This window comes from Anopheles arabiensis, chromosome 3 (genome assembly GCF_016920715.1).
Source record: "Anopheles arabiensis isolate DONGOLA chromosome 3, AaraD3, whole genome shotgun sequence".
In the NCBI taxonomy this organism is placed as follows: domain Eukaryota; kingdom Metazoa; phylum Arthropoda; class Insecta; order Diptera; family Culicidae; genus Anopheles; species Anopheles arabiensis.
In genome coordinates, this window is record NC_053518.1 from 78,966,012 (window position 1) to 78,982,039 (window position 16,028).

Sequence of the window (16,028 nt, forward strand, 5' to 3'; positions counted from 1 at the left end):
TTTACAATCGTGTTTATACGAGGGTATGGCGGCAGAGGGTCCTGAAGGTTGAGCGAAGCAAGGAATGATTTTATTGGCCTTTGCGTTGAAACTCCCATTCGCCATCGATGAACGCACGTTTGATGCGTTCAAACGGGTGGTAGAAAACCAGTTTTGGATTTAACGATCGTACGGATCACGTGCAGGTAAACGGGGCTTTGATGATGGAAGAATATTTATGATATGGGAAGATTTTACATAAACTTATTGGCAGGTATATAGAGTTTTCTTCTCTTTACGGTTCTACAAAGCCTTACCATAAATCAAAATTTGTTCCGTGTGAAGTTTTGATCTCCGTAAGAGCTCTGTTTTGACCACGACAGTGTAAATTCCATTCCCATAGTTCTCCCTTCGCCAACAAGATGCAAAACTCGAGCTGCCGGGGTGGGGGTTAACGATTTTTAAAGTGCGTTACAGCAACAAGTTATCTCCACGCGTCTTGTGAACCGGTCGACCGATCAGTTCATCTGTAACCGTTCGCCGATTGTGACTCGTTTGGATTTGGCGTCTTAATCTTCGCGTTGTGAAATAAACACAAGATCATCTCAAACAACATCAAAATGGGTAGGAATGTGGCGTTTTGGAGAAGAGTTTGTATTGTGGAAGGCTATGAATATTAACTCCTCTTAATCGTCTATCCATAACAGCAAAACTTATGGTAGTTGCCCTGGCCCTTGCGCTGTGCGTCGTGCTTGTGAGTGCTTGTAAGTGAGCTTTGAAACCGTTTAAATCCTGGTTGCATCCTTGTGCAATAATGTTCCCTTTATCTCTTCAAAACACAACACCACCACCAGCTGGCGATGAGTGTCCACTCGCGTCCAAAGTTGGCTCCTGCTCACCGACCTGCCTGACCGATCGGGACTGTGCCGACATCGGTGGCAAGTGCTGCTCCAACGCCTGCAATCGCAAATCCTGCGTCGAGCGAAGCAAACTGAAGCAGGGCAGCAACAAGTGTAAGTATAAAGCGCCGCTCCTACATTATGACCCACATTTGCTTGCAATGTCCACCAGGGTGCTGATTATAACCTCGCACGCTTTGTGCACGCTTCATAACCGAAGTTGACGAGATTGACCGTTTAGGGGCAGATTACTAAAAATATCACACTGTCTATTGGTATTTGGAATTATGTTTTCTTCTCTACTTTACACACTCGTTCTATTGTGTTTTTCAATATATCTAAAGATTGGCACTTCAGTTCAGGGCTGCTCATTAATCACGGTCCTCTCCGTTATGGTTATCTTGCATGTTTTTTTTATTGCTATTCCACCGGCTTTATTGTTGCTGCGTCGGCTCCAGATGGTTCCAACTCCGGTTCGGGCTCGTACTGTGGCAGCACCAAGTGCAACTCGTTCGAGAAGTGTGGCGTCGATCCATCCTCCAAGAAGCCGAAGTGTGTCCGTGCGTAATGGAAGCGAGAAGCTCGGGGTCGGGAGTGAAATGATTAGCTTATAACAAAAAAAATTGTTCTTAAATAAACTATTAAATTTTGAAGGCATTTACAAGTGGGTGTTGTGTTGGGTTGTGGGGAACGCAAAAATTGCACAGGTAGGTGTACATCGCAGTTAATCGTGTAAGGCATCTCCTCAATAACAATTAAGGTTTGACATTCTCAAGACCTCCACCGATCGAACCTTCAACTTCAGTTAGGATACGGACGATATCTCGTACATTATCTGTCAACCGTCATCTCAATGCTTGTAAAGTTGTTTATCGTCATGTCTGAGCGCAACTTCAATGAGTAATTATACTATACCGTCGATCGCACAGCAGAACTATCCATACATTCAATTGAGTGTGTTGCAAACACTCACTTATTTGCTGTCTGGATAAACTCTGCATACACGGACAGTTTTATGACTGTTTACAACCTAAACGCACTTTGTTAAGTAAGCAGCTACGTTTGATGACTCAAGACAACAAGAGTACAGCAGTCATACCGGTCTCAGCATGGATTCGTTCGACACATCTGGTCGCTTCAATTAATATTTTTTTATAAGAATATAAGAAAAAGGGCACAAAACAAATATTATTTTTTATCTACAAACTATTAGTTTGTATTAAATACCTCGATCAGCATTCAATAACATAATGCATACTGTTGATGGAACCAATGCAATATAATGCAATTCTCTACAGGGCATGCATGTAATGTCTTTAACTACTTAACTTCCCAGCGGTCTACATAGTACATAGGACTCATGGGACGACTCTTAAGGACTCAAGGAACCTCAATGACTTGTATAAGGAAAAATGTAGTTCGGATTCCAATGGAGAAATTGAAATTGATATGAAACAAATTGTCTATTCTGCTACAAGTAGATTCGAATAACAGAGTCGCACCACTTATTTTCAAACTGACGAAAACTATTTACATTCATTAAGCCACATAAATACTTTGTACTTATCTAACTAGATAATCAAATCCTAGCCCGTTCTCCGAATTTGATTATTAACCATTTTAGCATGCGTAGGACAGACTATCCTACTATTGCTTAATCAATAATTAACTGAAAGCCAAGCCCACTAGTGATACAAGCAGGCCTTGACCGATAACGGTTGTTGTTCCAAGAAGAAGAAGAACTATTATGGAATAATAAGTTTTCCCCAAATTTTGGCATTGAAAACAAGGCTATTGGGAGAAAATGTGTTATCTCCAACAATTGTTGAAGGACTGTGTATGTTTCATATTTGCACACAGTTAAATAGTATTATTCTCGCGAGAAATAGTTATTTATTTACACTACATGAAAAGATCATCTTTTCCATGCATCCTCTATCATCTGGCAAGCTTGTACGAATACGCATACGAATAAGAATCTCACAGCCATCCAATAAGAAAGTTCAACAAACACTTCTACACATGTAATATTTTCTTGAGCAAAGTTGAAGCTTGCCAATGTCGAAGAAAATAAGAATCTTTCGATTTCTCAAAGGTACGAGCACTTGTTTGTCACATTCTTCTAGATGGATCGAAATTTGTGAACAAGATCAAGTTTGGTAATAAAATTACTGATATCCCAAACAGGTCTTACGTGCGAAATTATTTAAAACAGATCTTTACATTCTACAGCACAAACCACACAAAACACATCTTAACGCATTTGTTCATAAATAACAGTCTGATCTTTTATTGCATTCAACGATAACCGGAGCCGTGGGACGATCATAACAGCACGCAAACATTGCCCGCTTTTCCGCTTTCCTACTTCTTCTCTTCGTCCGACGCAACTGGATCCTCTTCCGGTTGCTCCTCCTCCGACGACGCTGCTGCCTCCTCGGACGATGCCGCCACAACTTTGCGCTGCGGTTTGGCAATATCGTCGGCGGTGATCGAGTACGAACCGGTCAGCGAAGATGACACGTCCGCCTTGCCGTGCGGATCGACCTGCGGTCCGTTACCGATCGGGATGTTAATCTCCTTCACCACACGGTAGCCCTTGTCGTCCGCTTCGTAGTGGACGGTACGCTTGAAGAACCCGTCGCTGTACGAGTACATGCCCTTCAGCGACAGCCCATTGCGTTCCTCCTGGCGCATGATGGCATGATCGTTGATCGTATCGTTCACGGACGTATCGTACGCGTACTGAGCCGACTTGGCTTGGATCTTCTCCAACGATTCCTCACTAGCGGACTCCTGGGAAGCGGCTTCCTGGGAAGATGCCACTGCTTCCGCACTGGCTTGCTCTTCCGGTTCCGGTGCGGCCAATCGAGCCTTGGCAAAGGGGAACTTTTTCTGCGGAGCACTTTCAACTACGCTGGTGGCAAACACCAGAACCACCAGCACCAGGGCGGAACAGCGCACTGTAGCCTGTGACACCATCTTATCGAGCTACACACTGGGCAGGAATGGAAAGAGATATTCGCAAAACGACAGCCAAGCTGGGACTAACTTTGCCACTTTTCCAGACTGACCTATTTATAATGCATCTTTTCGTGGATGCGCACAAGCTGGAGCAGAACATGGACGATCAGGTTTTGTTGTTGTTGCTGCCGTTCGTCTTCTGCCCCACCGGTAATGTCCGGCAGTAATCTCGACCCGGTTTGCCTGGACACCGGCAGAAAGAACAAGTTTCACTTTCTATGGCATCCCCCGGGAGGGGGGACTCGTGAGACAAGAATGCAAGAACGCGACTGGTTCGATGAACCTGTGTTGGTGAGGTGCTGGCTTTTCCCGAACGCAGCTTGACCCAAGAGACGGAGGTCCTCATCGCCGACGGTCTCGGTCGAGGTCATCTAGCATTTCTAGTACTGCGCGACGTGCCGCGGGTGAAGATAACAACCACTTTGCTGAATTGCTGAGAAGGCGATTCTCAGATTCTCACCAACGGGGTTGTCGTCGGGGTGGATGTTGCGCATAATGAAGGTGGCGATGATCGTTAGTGTGCATAAATTATACACTGTGGTGGCAAAGGTATGCACAGAACCGGGGTGACTTAAAAGCACAGAAAGTAAAGTTGATAAAGAACGCACAACTCTCGGCATGTGGAAACGAGTTCTGGTGAAGCCATTAGTGCATAGGAATTAGGTTGTTTTTTAGGTGTCAGTCTGCTTTTGCACAAACGAGAGTGACAGCTTGAACTATGCAAGTTACAGATGGTAGTTGCTAACGCATAAATCTAAATAAGACACCGGTTAACCTAACGACAGCAGAAGTTTCTTTATTGCATCTCTTCTTTGGTCTCTTTTGAGTAGAATCAATGTGTGCACGGTTCTATGGCAAGGTTTTGCACAGTCCAGTGGGCATAAACGGCGCAAGAAGCAGGCAATGACACATGCTGCGACCAAAGGTGCTAATTATCGGTAATTCAATTATGATTTCCGCACGGACATGGTACTCTTTTTAATGTGACTATAATTGAAAGTGCATGAATATTCAATACAATATTTGCATATTTCAGTACAGCAATTAAAAAGCAAAAGAAAAAGAGAAGTTCCCTCAACAATTCTTCTCCACATGGTTTTGTGTTCTCTCTTCTGGAACAGGAAAGGGAGAGAGACACGTCGTGTGTGTAAGAATTAAGAGAGGCATCATTCACATAGTGTGCCGAAACCCGGGATTGAACCGGGGACCTTTAGATCTTCAGTCTAACGCTCTCCCAACTGAGCTATTTCGGCTAGATAGTAGGAAGCATTCATAAATACGTTTGGATCGACATGCTCCCTTTGGAGAGGTAAGCGTTGCAGTAAATAAAACCCCTGTGTAGAGTGAGTGCAGGGCATTATCACACATTGCACGCTTGCAACCGTACTCACCACACCAACCGTGCTGCTTATTATCAGTACAGTCGATGCTTACCATTCTGAACGCTAGCCTGAGGGTGCCACGAATTTTTATATTCTCGTTTAAGCGGAAGAAAGCGAATTATGCTTTGAATAACGATTATGCTTGAATTGCACCTTCGCTGTAACCCTTGGAGGTACAAGTGACTGAGTCGAACGGTGTTACTGCTCTTAGAATGTTAAGATTTTTCGTTAACAGCTGGGTAATCTATTCGTATAAGGTCAGATCGAGTAGAATTGGAACATAAACAGAGTGTGCAAAGGAACACTGTACACTGTTATCAGCACTGCTCCTGTGGAAGGGTTTATTGTGTGCGCTGTGCTCTATTCGTCGCTCGCCAATCGTCGTTCGAGCGAGACGTCGTCCTTGACATCACACTTTTGCATACTGTTGATTTTTGCCGCTCTTTCCTTTCCGTCGCCGTCTTTGGCATCCGTGGTCCCCCGTTTTGCTATGGAATATTGAAATTTAAACTGACGGCCTTTGCGGGTCTATCCACAGCAAACCCAACGTGTTTGGTTCGCGGGCAGAGGTGTCAGCGAAAGAGAGAGGGTTCAGTTCGAAGGATAGTGTCCGTGACTTTCAACTTCAATTTCGCCGACTGCGGAGGTCACTTGTTAGTCGAAACCCCCGAGGGTTTTTGTATTTCTTTTTCCCCTATTTTTGCAAACAAATTTGGCAACAATCAGCTCGATCGATTCATCGATATCGAGCGATACGAATTTAAAAGCGATTGAAAAAAATCAACAACTGCACCGCTCTGCACTCCTCCTTTTGCTGAAACATGGTGCGGTTAGACCGTCCTACTTCATGGCAAGCGATAAAACCACCAGTACCTCCTTGAAAAGCATTTAAAAAGCAATAAGGATAAATTTACGTTGAAGTTCTGCCCGCCTCCCGTCCCCCGGCCACGAGTGTTCCCAATATGTAGCCCCAACAAAGCCACATAACTTATTTAGCCCGCAAAACGCAATAGAACGTCTTACCGTTCTAACAGCACCACAGCGGGTCCATGTTTGTCGAAACTATCGGCCCCACAAGGAACGAAATGAAGAGTCCTACCAACCATCCACACCGGCAGCACTTTCTTCGTATTCACCGCTTTGTCGTGCCGGTTTCCACTAAACTTGGCCATAATTTCCAAACAGACTACCCCGAACCCGTTTGGCAAATGCCAGGGAGCCGCACCCGTTTGCATGCCAAGCGATTGACTGGGTAATGAAAATTATAAACTTTTTCGTCTGATGAATTCCCTTTCTCCACGCGTTTGCTAAACGCTACAAACAGGCAGGTCGACGGTGGTGGCATTGAGGATGTTGGAAGCTGCTCCATTCCCCTCTCTGCTTTGCGTCGTACGGTCGGGAGTCCGTCCTTCGTGGTTTAGCATTATTATCGGGCTTAACCTGTCCGTGTTGAAATTATATTTGTCTAATCAATACTGGACCGAAATGAATTTAACCTAACCCTCCCTGCTTGCTGCTTGCTGGGTGGGGTTCCCTTATGTTATTGCTGTTTTGTGCCGGAAACGGGGTGTCCTAGAGAACTCCTGGAGGAGAGGGGGCGAAAGTTGTTCCAATTTTTGTGCTTTTTAAACCGTCTACAAAAGAGTGCTTATTGTAATTCAAAATATTTAAAAAAATCTAAAAAATACGATTTCTACAAGAATTTTATACTATTTAAATAGCAACTAATAAAGCTTCAGACATTGGACACACTAAACAATGCTCTGGGAGTCAACCACTACGCAGACCGGCATGCAGCCCGGCCGTACAACAAACCCGGCCATTCTCAATCAAACAACAGTACGGCAACAATAACAGCTCAACCGACTGAACTACATGACAATCTTTACACCTGCCACCACCGTTGGTAGTACAACGACACAGCGGGCGCACGTGTTGTGGCACGCGTTACTATACTACAGGCAGTCAGTCAGTCACTCGGGCCGCGTCTTTCGTGCCAAGTTTCGGCTTCACAGAGAGCGAGAGCGAGAGTGTGTAAGCCCCATCAGAGCCTAAAACACTGCCAGTCGTAGCCCCAAAACCACCAGCCAGAAGCCAGAAAGTTTGGGCGAAAGTCAGTACCTTGCCAAGCTGCGTATGCGTCGGACATGGTGCCGAAACGGTTGCAGTAACCGTACGTCGATCGATGTTTGGTGTTGCAGCGTCGGTGTTTTGTCGGGGAGCTGGAGTGAGCTATTGTTGTGAAGAATAAGCGAATAAATGTTTCTCCAAATTTGAGGCAGCTCCTCAAAAAGGTTCTAAAGTTGACAAGAGCATTGTGAGATATTTTATAAAGTAATAGTGTTGAGTGTATATATGTGATAAATTGATTCATGTGAGGAATGCTCATAAAGTGATAGTGACGCAAAGTAATTGGTGCGCGACTACACAAACCCCAAGGAAACCAGGATTACTCATCGCTCAACCTAAAATGAAGTCTTCAACCTGTTAGTTGTACTCTCCCGCTTGCCTATCTCCAGCAGCTCTTCCAACGCAACACCCTAGTTCCTCGAAACGGTAATGTAACATGTGCATTTTATTACCTTCTAGTCTGTAACTTTCACTGACACTTTGCTACATCGTAAGGGACGAAGTGTGAATCCCGTTTTCGACAAGCGACGTGCAGTTCCGATGTGCACAGCCCAATAATAGCACACTGATAGCAAGAAGTCTAGGACGACATTGGGGCCACGGTAATGCTTACCAATTGGAACCTTCTACTTCTACTACTACTACCCGTCGCTTGCGTGTGTCTTGTTGTTTGACTACTTTTGGTACGCTTTACCACTACTGTGGTCGCGTAGAGGCACATGTGGCCCGCGGCACCCGCCAGGTATGCGTGTCATTTGTAACGAATTCGATGATTTACTGATTGGATAATGGGCACCCCCGGGAGGGGTGTTTGGTGGCGCATTACCCCGTTTCGGTGGCAACATATATCCGTCTATTTAGTGGTTGGAAAATCCGAATCCCCGTGTCGGAAACTATTACGCTGAAGCCAAATGACTGCGAGTCGAGAATGGAGCAACATTATTTGAAGCGGTAAAACAAGGCCCCGCAGATAGCGATCGCGATGGATGGGTTTTGGTCGGAATCGTTGGATGGAGTTTAGTTTAATCACTAGCAAAGGATCATAAACCTTAAATCAGAATTAAAGAACCTGCAATATCTTAGAGACTTAGAGACTATGAGAGGTTCCTGTTAATTTAGGGCTTTTTATTATTTCCTATTGAGTAAGTTTTAGCATATTCCAGTGATCTCAATTTCACTTTCGTTACATTTTTGATAATTAAACTATCGATCCTAACTTGTCCTTCCGCAATAAAATATAGTGAAACCTTTTTAGGTTATTCAATTTTCATCAACAGCCAACTTCACCGGCACAAGTCTATGAAGGATCAATAGCTCAACTCCAACAAAACCCAGTTCGAATTATTTCCCCCCGAATCCTTATCTAATTGCTCGCTCACCAGTTTATCGATAAACGAGCAACTACGATGACGGTACATTTCCAAAGAGCACCTTTTCCAATAAGCCGCCAAATTTCAGTACGAAAGCTCATAGAAGCGGAATACTGAAGCAGATATCATGACTGTCTGATTTCCGTTTTGGGAACTGACAACGGTCCTGTTGATACCGATAATCGCCAAAAAAAACCCTGTTCTACTACAATAGAAGACACCTCTGTGTTCTGCCACGATAATGCGCGCGATAATGAAAGGATAAAAATAAATGTTTCATACCTTGATGTTTTGTTTTGCTTCTTTTCGATCTTTCTAGTTGAGTTGAGTTTGTCTGTGTGTCTGTTTGTTTGTTTGTTTGTTGGTTGGTTGTTGGTGTTTGCATACGCCCTCTGTACAGGTGGGACGGTATTTTCAAAAACTATCGAGCACATTGGTTTCAGTTCTGCGTGAGCTATCGTTACGGTTGGAACTGTTTCAAGGAAGGTTCTAGCTTGGAAACTCTCGAGCGAGAAGCGCTAATTATTTTGAGCAGTTTATTCGCAGTGAAATTTAAATTCTTGTTAAACCTCTTTCTTTACGTTCCAACTGTGTCTGGAAGGAGAACGTGATATAGGGGTTTTCTTTTAAATTGAGGAGTGTTTCCCGCCTTGATTGATTGTTGATTACTTCCAAATTCATTCTAACTGATTGACACCAGCAAAAGGATACATAATGAATCGCCAAACGTTTCGTGGTGGCATGGTGAGTGTAGTTTTGTTTGAACATAAAGTGGCTGTTTTGAATTTTGAGTAGGACGGCTTTTCAAGAGCCTTACTGTTAACACTTCTTGTGTGTTCCTAATGATTAAAGTGTACATATAAAGTGATTTAAAAAAAACTATTATCTGATATAGTATGACGATAGGGAGTAATGGTGAAAACTAAAAATAAATAACAAAGTGTTTCGTGTTCTAAGCAAATCACTTTAATTGCTTCACTACGTGCAATGATAGCAATTTCGCATAAAATGGACTGGAGAAAGCATAACGACTTGAACGATTTGCCTTGCGCCCTTGCGGAAGTAACTGATGCACGAAACGTTCAGAAAGAATTCACAAACTGTCAACGAATGGAACGTTTTAATGTTGGTTTTGTTGTGCTTGCGTTTTAGCTGTGTTGAAAGAACGCAAGGAAGTCTTACTTTTTTTAATTGGAACAAAATTGGCCACGAAGGACCACTGAGGGTTTAATTGAATAATTTTCATCACATTAAAGCTATCTAAACAAAACAAAAAATCAAACTTTTCATAGCCATCTAAATCATTGTTGTAAAACGGAAAATTTCAAATAGTGATACCCGAAAGATAAAAAAAAAGTTAATAACGAAAATGATAAGCACACGATTAAAATTATTTAAATTAATTTTAAAAGAACAACAATAAATTTTAAATAATCAATTTAATGAATGAATTAATAATAAAATTTTTAATAAAAATAGTTCAAAACGATTTTAACTAGAGCGTAAGCAAAATAAACGTAATTGTTTTAAAAAAAAATCAGGAGCCATTAGAAAGTGATACGATAAGTATTTCTTGTTAATTGTTTCATTAATATACCATTTTTACGATACAAGAAATGCATTTAAACGTGCGTGTTGTGAGCAGTAGAATAACAAGCATCAAGCTCTAAACGAAGATTAAAAACACGACTGCCACTGTCAATAATGTAAAAAAGGTGATCTACTAGATCGGAAGCGACGGACTTAAACGGGACTAAAAAGCAAAACCCAAAACTGGAAACAAGAAACACAAGCTCCCGAACGAACACAATCAAAATAAACACAAAAAGTGCGCGCCCTTCGAGTTCGGCTCGTAAAACACAGAACCTCCGTATAAACCACATTCAATATGACATAAATCTAATAAGATAATCGATTTTATGTGTTTTGTGGTTTGTTTTTGCGTTTATTTCTCCTTCCGTAAAAACCTCACCGGCGGTTCGACGAGCTCGTTTGCGTTCTGCCACCGTGTTCCGCGTGTTTGAAACTCCCCACATTGCCTCTTTGTATCCCGCAGCAGGCGTTCGTTGTTCCGTAGTCTTTTGTTGACGAGCATGATTTTACCGGCTTCCGGCCGTCAAACTAGGGGGGGGGGGGGGGAGAAGTAGGCGGGCAAAGATTTATGATGTTTCCTGGTCCACTCCTGGGCTGGGCGGCTACGAGAGACGAAGCCAGCAGCGCATGGGAATTTGAGTTCAATTTTGTCAATAATTGAAAATTTCGCCACACGAAAGCCGGTTTATTTTGCGAAACATTACGCTCAAGGTTGTCTATGGTTCTATTGCTGTTCCTACTTAGTGCAGCTCAATGTAACAGGAAAGCTGTGTTCTAAAAATAAAATGCATCCATTGGTTTTTGGGTGGGAAGAAGTGTCTCAAAATCACAATACACAACGAAATTACTTAATCAAGTGCATCAAGTAATAAATCGATAAGCAATAAGGTACAAGAGAGAAAATGAAGTCTATAATGACATGTTCTGCTTGTGATCTATTTGCAGCAACGCGCCAATCAGCGCAAGATGAACAAACCGATGAACAAAAAGCGTCAGAAAGGATCGAAACCGGTAATAGACGAAATAGAGGTAGCGGGAAAGAATCTACGCGATGAAGCGTTAAAGTACATGAAGGTAAGCTACAACACATTTAAAGATGCAAACAATTAATGAAATATTTATGTGCAGATTCTAAAAATAAAACGTAAAATATACTGCTGCTCCATACTAAAACAATGAATCAAGAAACAGGAATCTTAAAAGCAATACAAAATAGTTTAAAATGTCCCTTTGAAAGCTTGTGCGCCAAGCATTGAATCATGTTTCCAATACATAATGATAATTTTTCACAAATTTTAACCTGAATTATTTAACTATATGTTCAATCTCTTTTGCTGATATTGTTTTATAAGATTTTAAACGATTGGATTCATTCGTATCAAAATCCATTCGTTGGATTCATTCGCATTTAAATTATCTTAAATTTATTTCTTATAACCTAAAACATTCTTCTTTGCAAGGAATTTCCCCCTTGTCCTAGTTTTACTCGGGTCACATAAAATAACTCATTAACTTATTGATTGTTAAAAAAAACTTCCATCACTGTAAATCGAAGAAGGACAACAACCGCCCGTTAAAGCTTTTTCGACGAAGCAAGTGGTAGAATGTTTTGTATTTGTCCCATCGAAAGCTCGTACGAAAGCTTTTATTCTCTATTTGTCTCTATCACTCGCTCAATTGTTTTAAGCGTTAAACGAGTATGGCAAAATCGTCCTTTGCTTTTGCCAGTACAACCGGCCGCTATAATCGAGCTATAAAATCGACGAAAACCATGAAGCTTTTCTGCAGTAGTCTTTATCCTGAGCTTTTTTATAGCAAGCTTTTTTATAAGTGGCGCAAGCGAGCAATACATTTGAAAGAACAGAAATACAGCAGGATTTTTGTAGAAGTGTTTGAAATATACATATTTTGGAATTAATTTCAAAGTTGTAAGATTCATTAACATATTTTAAAATCTGGCTCTTCCTTTCAAAACCAAAACAAATCTTATATTAATTATTGCTTCTTTTTTTGTAGGTTCGAAACTACACGAAAGCGTTGGGATTGTATGACCAGGTGAGCCTATTTCCGGACTCTTGTTTATTATTTCCTTCCTGCACGATACCCCCGCACGTGTTATTTATAGGTGTATGTTGGTATATGCTACTGCTGCCAAGGCATACCAATTGTGAGGGGCAGCAAACTTTTCCTTCCGTTGCTGCTATTAGTAGGCAAAGTTATTTTGAATGAGTCATTCATTCATTCATTTATTTGACGCATTGGTCGGTGGTAGCCCGTGGATTGCAATGATGTAGCGTTAAATTTAGCACCAACAACTTGTTGCCTCGCAGTGCGTATATATACCAATCGCAGTGGAGTATAGCATTCGGAGAGGTCCAAAAACCTAATAATACTAAATGCTTTAAACCAAATAAATGAAGTATTTGAGTAATGATGTATTAGGTAGGTCGCTTTAGTATTAGCAGTAAATTTGTCTGCTTTGAAGAATTTTGCGCAAAACGTATCCAACGAATGTCTTATATCCTTCAACCACGCATACAACGTTGATCGATTTTTTCGTCCTATGCCGTTTGGGCAATGTCTCAGAAGCTTCTTCTACGGATCAGCATTGCAGATCCATTTTGTTTCGCTCCCACACAAACCAGTATTACTTTGTATTTGCTATATTTCCACCATAGTCCTAGCGTTTGACTGACATGCAACGAAGGCTGCCACCCATACTGTGCAGTATTGTTTGTTTCGGAACCTATTTCGGAACATCAGGCAATGCCACTTCCCGACGTTTCCGTGCACGCTGGGCTGGATCTGCTGGCTTCCCAACGAAGTTCACCCCACGTCACAACAACGGTTTGGGCTTTATTTATTACTGTTAGATATTTTGGTTGTTGGTCGTGTTGGCACCTTCACGCCATCAAAGAAGCACAGCGCACTAGCCCCATTCGCTCGACTCTGACCCATTGACTCCGAACGGTGGTGCACGTACCACCTACCTCCCTTTTTTATATGTCGTGCCGTGCAATTTTTACTATGTTTTATGACAAATCGATTATCAAGTGTTTGTTTCCATGACTCTCCGTCACCCTTCTGGCGAGTGTTTATGTGTGTGTGAGTGTGTATGTGTGAGGTTTATGCGAAGGTGATGGGTTTCACGCGATACGCGGTGAAGTGCCGGTACTCGGTTTACTCGGCATTTGGGGGTTCGCTCGTCTGCTACACGGTTATTTCGGTCACATTCCACTTTCAGACGTGGAGCTTCAAAGTTTCAGTTCCTATAGAAAAAGTTACCTCATTTGCGAGCGGGACACACTGCTCTTGTTACACAGCGCACAGTTCCTTTTAAATCCTCTCAAATCACAGTTTTACTACTGTGTGTGTTGTGCCTACAACTCTACAATCAAGCATGAGCAACGCCAAAACGGCACTGGGAATATTGGGCGGCGAAGATGAGCTGCTTCAAAGCTTTGTACGCGTGGGTCTGAGAACGGACGGTGACGATGACCAGCAGCAGCAGCAGTCGAATGTAACGTTTTCGGGCGGTGCAAGCGGTGGAGGTAGCGGTGGTGGTAGTGGTGGTGCTGCTGGTGGAAGTGGCAGTGGAAGTGGGACTGGTGCGGGAGGAAGTGGTGGAGGTGGGTCTCAGACGGCCACCATCCAGCATCAGGCCAGCCAGGGCAAGCTGGATACGCATCTGATACGCCAGTTCTCTGACCACTGTTCTGATATGAGTGATAAAAATGCACCCAGAAAGTATCGGTGAGTTTGGCAGGGCCTTTAGAAGCACGAGCCCTGTACTGCGCGGCTTTTTTACGATGGTCACGTAATCATCGGTATTGTACCTTTCCTACAGTGACTTGTTCAACGAGCCGGTGGACGTCAAGAAGCGACGTTACTTCGACGAGGTGTACACCGATAAAGATCGTGCGGCTGCCGTCAGTATAGGCAAGAGACTGTGGCAAGAGCTATCCCATGAAGCACTGATCCTTAACCAGCTAGGAAACGTGTTTGTTTGATTGATTGCAGGAAACTTTGATATAAAGCAAAATCTCATCAACAAACGACGCCAGGAGCGGAACGAGGCGTTACAAACGGAGGAAGCCGAACCGGGTGCCATCCTGGCATTGGGGATGCGTGAGATCAAGAACGGAAACTTGGACAATGCTGTTCTGTTTATTTCCAAGGCACAATGCACTATTTTGCTCTCTATTTACTTTAACGATTACTTCTAATATGTCTTCATCCATCCCTACATTCATGCAGGCACTGGAGATGAACAACAATGATCAGAATGCGTTGGTTGCCAGGAGCCGCTGTTTCTTGCAGCTTGGCGAACCGGGCAAAGCATTGCAGGATGCGGAGACGGCTCTCGTGCTGGACAAAAACAACATCCGTGCGATCTACCAGAAGGCGGAAGCGCTCTACTATCTGGGCCAGTTCGAGCACAGTTTGATGTTTTTTCACCGTGGTTTGCGCTTGCGTCCGGAGTTGGCTAGCTTTCGGTTGGGTAAGTAGTAACAAATCAGTCGGACTCAAATCTGGCTACTCCCGCAGAAGCTAATCTACTTCCCTCCTGCTTTCAATATTCAGGTGTTCAAAAAACGCAGGAAGCGATCGAGAATACTATCGGAAATAATACGAAAAACCAGCCGCAAAAGAAACCGACCAAGGTGGAAAAGCCCAAGACCGCCAAACGCAACCAGCTGTCGCGGGAAGAGCTGGAAAAGCGTGCCTCCCGTCGACTGCTGGGCGATCTGTACATTGACAAGGAGTATTTGGAGAACCTGATCAAGCACCCTGATCTGCGCAAGGCGGACACCAACACGGAGGGTGTGTCGGAGTACGCTAAGGACGCGATCAACTTCCTGAACAATAGGCAGGAGTTTTGGAGACAGCAGAAACCATGCACCAGTTTGAATGCGAAGAAAATTAACGGTGCAAACGGTATGCTTCCGCGCTGGTTGTAAACCTGCCTAGCGGTTTCCCAATAGAAACCGAACAGCACAGTAGTGGAACAATTTAGAAGGTAGTACACGACCGGTGTGATAAGGTAGTGAAAGAAGCATTCCCATTGTTCCGTCCTGTTACGTTGGATTCTAAACGTTTTTTCAGCAATGTTTACCTTAACGGAATTTCATTAGATGTAGAAATGGCTTGCAAACTCTCTATGTGATAAATGCTTATAGTACAATAAAGGTTGATATTAGAAATGATTTTGGATGGATTTGTTGGATAAAATAAGTCTTACTGCTAGTAGCGATAACACTTGGAGCACAAAGATATGATTCATATGACACCGGATGACATAGTTCCTAACAAATGCATTTTGTAGGTTTAAAATCTCTATGAAAATCGTCATCAGTTCCTGAAGTCTATCGAAACTATGAACAATCTGCAGAGCAGGTTCGATACTAATAGTGTAGTAGGTAAACGAAGTGGAGGATATGTCCGTTTTATCAAAGCCAAACTAACAGATCTACAGTACCCAATGTTAAACTTCGATCATTTATGAACACTTCCATAGCAATCCATTAATAACAAGCAATTGGAATGACAAATACGGAAGTACAAAAAAATACGATCATCTTTACACTATCCTGTAATCCTGTAGGCACCAGGAGGTCCCAACGTTTTTGGAACTGTTCCGGATCTTAGTG

At 42.9% G+C, this 16,028-nt stretch overlaps 3 protein-coding genes and 1 non-coding gene across 6 annotated transcripts; 2 read left to right on the forward strand and 2 right to left on the reverse strand.

Moving 5' to 3' along the window:
• The first annotated feature begins 449 nt into the window (after positions 1 to 449).
• On the forward strand, positions 450 to 1,539 carry LOC120900000 (WAP four-disulfide core domain protein 12). 3 transcript variants are annotated; one of them, XM_040306447.1, is made up of 5 exons: positions 450 to 603; positions 687 to 743; positions 834 to 992; positions 1,099 to 1,153; positions 1,337 to 1,453. In XM_040306447.1, the coding sequence occupies exons 1-4, from the start codon at positions 600 to 602 to the stop codon at positions 1,131 to 1,133; spliced, it is 255 nt and encodes an 84-aa protein (XP_040162381.1). In that variant the 5' UTR covers positions 450 to 599; the 3' UTR covers positions 1,134 to 1,153; positions 1,337 to 1,453. The 3 variants fall into 3 exon arrangements, with proteins under 3 accessions (XP_040162381.1, XP_040162380.1, XP_040162378.1); XM_040306446.1 differs by having other exon boundaries at positions 452 to 603; positions 1,099 to 1,539; XM_040306444.1 differs by lacking the exon at positions 1,099 to 1,153 and having other exon boundaries at positions 458 to 603; positions 1,337 to 1,539.
• A 1,605-nt stretch (positions 1,540 to 3,144) lies between these two features.
• LOC120901927 lies at positions 3,145 to 4,111 on the reverse strand. The gene has a single exon (XM_040310292.1). The coding sequence runs from the start codon at positions 3,858 to 3,860 to the stop codon at positions 3,243 to 3,245; it is 618 nt and encodes a 205-aa protein (XP_040166226.1). The 5' UTR covers positions 3,861 to 4,111; the 3' UTR covers positions 3,145 to 3,242.
• A 971-nt stretch (positions 4,112 to 5,082) lies between these two features.
• Trnaf-gaa lies at positions 5,083 to 5,155 on the reverse strand. The gene has a single exon. It is a non-coding gene; the product is annotated as a tRNA-Phe (tRNA).
• Positions 5,156 to 12,464: 7,309 nt separating this feature from the next.
• Positions 12,465 to 15,585, forward strand: LOC120903799 (outer dynein arm-docking complex subunit 4). Its single transcript, XM_040313411.1, has 5 exons — positions 12,465 to 14,130; positions 14,225 to 14,316; positions 14,398 to 14,555; positions 14,635 to 14,878; positions 14,962 to 15,585. Exons 1-5 carry the CDS (start codon positions 13,778 to 13,780, stop codon positions 15,336 to 15,338), a joined length of 1,224 nt encoding a protein of 407 aa, XP_040169345.1. The 5' UTR covers positions 12,465 to 13,777; the 3' UTR covers positions 15,339 to 15,585.
• Positions 15,586 to 16,028: the final 443 nt, after the last annotated feature.

What these genes read in the sequence shown, in the direction of transcription:
- LOC120901927 (XM_040310292.1), bottom strand. Translation starts at nt 3,860, where the DNA reads ATGGTGTCACAGGCTACAGTGCGCTGTTCCGCCCTGGTGCTGGTGGTT.
- LOC120903799 (XM_040313411.1), top strand. Translation starts at nt 13,778, where the DNA reads ATGAGCAACGCCAAAACGGCACTGGGAATATTGGGCGGCGAAGATGAG. An exon ending in CTGTTCTGTTTATTTCCAAG is followed by an intron (nt 14,556 to 14,634) that starts GCACAATGCACT and finishes ACATTCATGCAG; the next exon opens with GCACTGGAGATGAACAACAA. An exon ending in GTTGGCTAGCTTTCGGTTGG is followed by an intron (nt 14,879 to 14,961) that starts GTAAGTAGTAAC and finishes TTCAATATTCAG; the next exon opens with GTGTTCAAAAAACGCAGGAA.
- LOC120900000 (XM_040306444.1), top strand. An exon ending in CGTCGTGCTTGTGAGTGCTT is followed by an intron (nt 744 to 833) that starts GTAAGTGAGCTT and finishes CACCACCACCAG; the next exon opens with CTGGCGATGAGTGTCCACTC. An exon ending in GAAGCAGGGCAGCAACAAGT is followed by an intron (nt 993 to 1,336) that starts GTAAGTATAAAG and finishes CGTCGGCTCCAG; the next exon opens with ATGGTTCCAACTCCGGTTCG.